Source organism: Triticum aestivum, chromosome 2A, assembly GCF_018294505.1.
Source record: "Triticum aestivum cultivar Chinese Spring chromosome 2A, IWGSC CS RefSeq v2.1, whole genome shotgun sequence".
Lineage (NCBI taxonomy): Eukaryota > Viridiplantae > Streptophyta > Magnoliopsida > Poales > Poaceae > Triticum > Triticum aestivum.
Window position 1 is genome coordinate 645,497,773 of NC_057797.1, and position 6,683 is coordinate 645,504,455.

A 6,683-nucleotide genomic window follows, 5' to 3' on the forward strand; every position below is an offset into this window, starting at 1 on the left:
GCTAAAACCATAAATATTTGAGCAGAATTGGTGGGAGCTGCTCAAATTTGAGCACAATGAGTGTTTTGAGGTGTAACTTCTCAAAATTTGGAGGAAAATGGTTGGTCGTGGTCTGAGTCTAACTCCTTAAAACAGAAAAATCTGAAAGAGATAAAGCTTTTTGGGGGAAGAGCTAGAAATTCTTCTAATTCTAAGGAGTTAAAGCTTTTTGAAGGAAGGGCTAGAGATTCTAAATGCCACCCCATGTAGTGGCAAAGAGAAAAAAATGATCCAACATACACGTCACTTGTGGACTAGAGCACATCACACACCTTGTATTCAACTCCCTCACAGTCGGTCTGCACTCTTGCAGTGTCCACCTCTGTCACCTAAACAAGCTATATACCAGAGGGACCAAAGAGCAGCACATCACACCGAGGAAGCTCGCGTACTCTGCTCGGACGAGCAACATGACCCTGTACATGTACGCACTCACACAGTGTACTGTATATATACGCCTCTAACCACCTACGCAGCCAGCTGCTGCTGCTGAGTACTGCTGCTACTGCTGGTGGTGGCGCTAGTGCCATCGTCTTCAGAGAGGCAGCAATGCATTGCGCTGCCTGGAGCGGCGGCATTAGGGGGAAGAAGGGGCTCCGGCTCCAGCTCCAGGCAGAGCATCTCGGACTGGAGGATGGCACAGTAGTGGCCGAACGTCTCTGGCCACACATTGAGCTCGAAGCCGACGCCGAAGAGGAAGTCCACCTCGAGGTAGTTCATCTCCGGCAGGCTGATCCCGCCCACCTTGGCGAAGTAGGCGTTGTTGTAGCATCTGGGATATCAGCAAGGCACCATATGTTAACATGTTATATACGTGCTTGTATCAGGATTCAGACCATATGGACCAATCATGTTAAGTCTTTTTCTTTTTGAGAAATCAAGAATGGCAGTGGCAGTAGGCCACCAAACATTTGTGCAGTGCAGGGCAAACCAAATTGGCCGAAGAGGCACACACACCAAATCAGTTATTCAGAATCCACCTTAAAAACAGTCAAATCTGTAGAATGTCAAATCGTCCAAACTAAGAATAACCATAGTGATTCTGTCAAGGAAGAAATATGCAACAAATCATCAATTGGGTAATGATTCCAGGAAAAGGACAGATAGGGCTGGATGCTCCTGGCAAGAGGGAGTTGGAACAGGTAGTGTGCATCCATCAGCAAGGGCCAAGTTGCCACCGTCCTATCATATGGCAAGTACTTGACAGTGAATTAAATTCCAAAAAGAGAGAAAAGGTTGCTGAAAGGGAGGGGGGCCTCTATCTTAAATCTTTGGCTTGGGTCCCCCAAGGTGCAAATGTGGTTGGAACATGGATGGAAGGAGCAGTGGATGGAGCCACCGTTGCCTCTTTGTTTGCAGGTATAATTTTGCCTACACCACATACATCACCTCATGAGCAGATAATACTCTACTCTGCTTGGTGTTTGGTGTGCTGGCATGGGCAGATGACATAACGAATTCTCCAAATGCAAATCGATAGGAATAGTATTTTCTTTTGATAGTGGGTGCAGCCTTCGATTGCCTGTACTTGTTGGGATTTAGGGAAGGGGTTGTTGGGTTCTGCTTCTTAAAGAATGTTCTCTGCCAATGCAACCTACGTGATCTGGATTCCGGAATTAGATGTCGATCTTATCCCATCAGAGCCTTCTGTGAACAACTCAACAAATTGTCTACAGTGGCTCTATAGAACATGCGACACTGACACGATTAGTAGTTAGTTTAGCACCAACTTGAACGGCAGAGAAGCAGACTAATCAGCCCCTTTGCAATCCCAAAGTTGTTTTGACATGCTAGATTGATTAAGGTCCCCAGCTATTAACTGGTTGACAGTGATCTTTTGTCAAGCACGTAAAGAAGCAGCAGATAAGAGTTTGCGAGTGCGATAATGCTTGGCCTAAAAAATCAAGCGGATAAAGCTGCCCAGCTTGAGCACAAAAGAACAAAATTTATATGAGAATCAAGCTATCTGTGCACTACATCTTGATTCAAGGGAATAAGAACAGTGCCTACACACCAATTGAGTTTTCCTAAAATTATTTTTGTCATCCTAAATAGTAGCCTGGTCTAGAGAATTTCACCTGTTTCTGATCCAATTCTCTGCTGTAAGGTGGGCATTAGCAGACTGAGGACCAACTGGCCTCAAGAACACATAACTTTGAAACAAACTAGGAACTCGACCATACAGGCGCCAGTCATACTCATGATCAGGGGGTGAGGTTAAGGCGAGAACTCACATGTCATCCATGAACTTGACGGCGGAGAGCACGGTGGTGATGAGGAGGCGGTGCACGCTGTAGGAGTCCACGGCGAGGGCGCGGCGGCGGCGCAGGAGGCGGTCGAGGTAGATGTAACCCACCACGAAGCACGCGGGGCTGCAGCCCGCGAACCGCGCGATGCGCGCCATGTACGCGCGCACCGAGATGCCGGGCTTCGTCATCGCCCGGAACGCCGACCGTGACGCCGGTTCCAGCGCTCCCGGCCCCGCTGCCGTGTCGTTGCGCTCCGTTACGCGCTCCAGGAGCGCGGAGAGGACGCCCACCACCCGCGGCATGTCCGTTGCCGGTAGATCCTCCTCCTCAGCACTGCCCATGCTGGCTTCTCGAATCTCGATCGCCGGCTCCCTTGGATGCTGTGCGCCTGTGTGTGTGTGTGTGTGTACGCGTGAGTTTTCGCGGCTGGACTTCATGGAGAGTTGAAGATTTCGTTATATAGGATGTTGGGGAGGAAGGCAGAGAAACGTCACACCATGATGTTGAGAAAATCCTCATACAAATTAATCAAAGAAAAACACGGCAAAATAAACCGAGTAGGTTAACAATAACCACGAGGGTACTATTGGACGTCTCACCGCCAAAAAAAAAAGCATATGAGAGGCCGGGCCACCATAAGACACAACCAAGACCGCTCACGACGAGCGAACACGCGCCACTCGGAAGAAATCATTGGACTTTGTCACACCAACACCATCGAACTGTTGTCGAAAAATACCCTCTGCCCTCTTGCTCCGGATCAAGGAGCGTCAATCTATCAACATAGAAATGACAAAGAGAGGATATGTCACGTGTAAAGGAAAGGCACAGGCGAGACCACTAGCTGTCGAAACCAAGGCGTTGTTTCTTAGAGGTCCCAACCATCCCAAACATGCTACCATGACCGAAAGGTACCCATACTAACCGGCGAATTCCCCAAAAGGGTCAAGACGCAAAGACCGTCTACCGGAACGGACAAGGGTTTTTACCCTAAGTGTTGGCAAAAAGAGGAGACCAGCGTCCCCCAAGAGGGACACGACACTCGCAAGCATCGCCATCGCCAGCCCAAGGCTCAAAGCTCTTGCTCGGCTCCTCCCGCACACCTCGCCGAGGGTACTCAAGCCAGAAGACCCACTACGACGACCGAGGACTCCGAATCTGGATCAGGTCTTAGCCGCTACCAAGGGCGACAGCATAGCCAGGATCACTCACCGCAGGCCTCTCGCCATCCACTCGGCCTATGGAGCAACCAATACCATTGCCATGGAGCTTGCCGAAGAGCCCAATGGAACGTCTCAAATGTATTTACCTTTCTAAACACTTTGATATTTGTTTTGTACGCTAACTTGAATAGCTAGAATATAAACTATAGGACTTACGTTGTTTTCAGCAGATTTTCCATGTTGCTATTTTCTATGCAGAAAAGATCTGAGATTTCTTTTGAAAGTAATAGAAGAAATAAGCCGCGGAACCACAAGGGCTAGCCAGGGGTGGCCCACAGCCACCATGCGACATGGGCAAGGGCATAACGCATGGGACCCATAGGCACCGCCTCTCATGCCTATTTCGCACATATACCCCCCCCCCCCTAACCTAAAACCGTGGCACAAATTTTTGGTCATTTTTCTTTGAGGCGGAGCCACCGCCTTCTCTGACTTCTTCCCGAAGGGCTTTCTTGAGGCTAATTTGGCCTCCGGAGAGGGGGCTCTTTCTCATATTCATCAATAACACCTTCTCCATCATCACCGTCATGATCTCCCCACTCATGTGTGAGTCGTTTCTCTGTAGCCACATGTGGCGGATGGGAATTGGATGAGATCATTTATGTAATAATTGTCGTAATTGTTTGGGTTTGATGACTGGTGTCATATAGGTTATGAGATTGATGTTGATATGACTTTGCTATGCTTAATGCTTGCCAGTAAGGCATAAGTGTCATGATTTCATATCTGAACCGAATGTGTTTGGATCAACGTACAAGTTATACGCATGTGTTGTTGTTCTGAACTGGAGATCTCAAACTGAAAATAATCAGGGTATCAAAGTGAATGCTAGTAACTTGAGGATTACATGTATTCATTAAGTTCAATGCTTTTCTTTGGTTCTTGGTAAAAGGAGTGCCTTAATTACGCTTAATGTTCATTAGTATCCCACTGAAACGGGAGGGTGGGACAAAATATGGTGTGCAAGTTCCTATTGCAAGCATACAACTGTAAATGAAATGCATGTATACATAAGTTAATGAATTTGAGCTAGATTACGATCACCCTATAACCTGTAAATGAAATCACATTATAATCACTCCATCACATTTTCTACTAATAAATTCTCTTGAGCAAGTATTTGTTTTCAGGTGTGAGTTCACAACTCAATTGCTAAAGCTTATAAATATACTTTGCCTCCTCTTGTGTTGAATCATTATATTTGGGGCATAGCCTTTTCTCAAATCTTGTGTCCTTTCATCTTGGCGAGGTTCTTCTGAGACTGGGTCTTCTTAGCTAACCGATTAGTCGCCAATACTAAACCACTGTCGAAACCTCATGTTGGTCAACAATTTATGGTTTCTGCAGGAAACAGGTCTGGGTTTAATCTCACTATAACCTGCGATTGGCAACAGTTGCATGTGCATGGATTCATCGTTCTACCATTCTATGGTTTTATGGCTTATCGTGTCGACACTCTTCTAAGGTTTTCAGGGCTCTCTGATTCTCCATCAATATATGATAGTTCATGATAGAAGTCTCAGATATGGGGGCCAATCCATCCCATACTTGAATCATTACTTCATACATAGACCATGAATCATGCATTCTAACACTTGGCATCCTCACAAGCATTGCAAAAATTGTCTTGTCGACAAACTGGGTTCGGATATATCCATTGATTCTGTAAGCTGAACAAAACATCTACCGTTCATCGCAACTCTCTAGTTTTCGTATCCCCCTAAGAAACGTTTGTTGATCAAATAACAACTTCTTCCAAATTTCTTCTTCCAGGGAGTACTTGATCCTTATTAATTCCTGGGCCTGTGGGTTATAGGCCCACTTCAATACTTGCACAACTTTAACTCATCCTTTGAGTTACTATTGTTCCATATTCTTGCATTACACCTCCTTAAATTCCAATATTGCTTCATTCCTTCATAATCTTGAGGTAATCATCCAAACCCAACTGTTGGGGATATAGCTATCAGTTATGACCCGCCCAAGAGGGGCCGGATCAGTCCCAATGACGGGTCACAAAGGAAGCCCAATAAACATTCAAGGTGATAGTTTATTAAGGCCTATAGAAGGCCTAAGCCCAGAGGCGGCTTAAGGCCCAATATTGTAAACCGCCGTATGTAAAGAAAGACTTGTAACGAAAGGCATGTAAAAGAAGTCACCGAGCCGGACACGCTTTATGAGTCGGCTGGGACTCTGTAGGCTGCCAGGCGTCAGCCCCTGTATATAAGGGGACGACCCGGTGGCGGATTAGGGCAAGAAACAAGAGATTGAGAACCAAGCCGGCGGATCAGCCTCTTGGTGATCGAAACCCCAGCAATTCCAACACAACTAGCCGTAGGCTTTTACCTTCATCGTAAGGGCCGAACTAGTATAAAACCTCTCGTGTCCTTTGTCCCGATTAACCCATTTAAGCTTCCTAGTTGTGATGGCCCTATGACTAAGTCCTTTTGCTAGGACATCTGCCGTGACAATTCCATGACAGTTGGCGCCCACCATGGGGCCAGCGCACGGTGGATTTGAGTTCTTGAAGGGAAACTTTGAAGGGCTCAAGGGATACGCTATGGGCCGGATGACCAAGAGTCGTCGCGGCAAGCTCTAATCGACGACGAAGGCTGGGGCCCTGAGGCCGGCTCAATCGAGTACGGGTACTGGGTCCCCTTCGGCGGGATTCATGTCTTCATTGGCCGGATCGGCGAATCAGGCCCTGAGCCGGACATCTGCACCGACATCATCGAGACGGCTCAGCATGCGAGACCCGCCCAGGCCTGACCCGCCGTAAAACATGTCTTTGTGGGCTGCATCCACGGAGGTGAATATTCGGAAGGATCAGTGGATGGTGGTGAGACGGCCATCTGTTCTGACGCTATGTCATCCACAGGCAAGATGGACTCGTTGTATCAGCTGCAGGATGGCATGCTTGGGGGCTGTTCCGATGGCAGCAGTATTCCGGACCCCTTTGAGCCGCCGAATCGAGCTGGAGTCTTCATGGCAGGCACCCAGCCCGGGCAGATCTCCACGGCTGCGGCAGCAACGGCCACCGGTTCGGCAGCGGCCGAGTCAGGAGACCCCACGCGCTCCCCGGCTCAGATCCTAATGGACCTCATGGATAAGCTGACGACCCTATTGACTGCCATGGTAGAACCGGCGGACAAGGTCCAGAATGATGCGGAGG

The 6,683-nt window shown here is 48.0% G+C and overlaps 1 protein-coding gene across 1 annotated transcript; it reads right to left on the reverse strand.

Moving 5' to 3' along the window:
* Positions 1-205: 205 nt before the first annotated feature.
* LOC123189969 (cyclin-P4-1) lies at positions 206-2,730 on the reverse strand. The gene is made up of 2 exons (XM_044602508.1): positions 2,274-2,730; positions 206-811 (listed from the first exon to the last, which is right to left on the reverse strand). Exons 1-2 carry the CDS (start codon positions 2,723-2,725, stop codon positions 508-510), a joined length of 756 nt encoding a protein of 251 aa, XP_044458443.1. The 5' UTR covers positions 2,726-2,730; the 3' UTR covers positions 206-507.
* Positions 2,731-6,683: the final 3,953 nt, after the last annotated feature.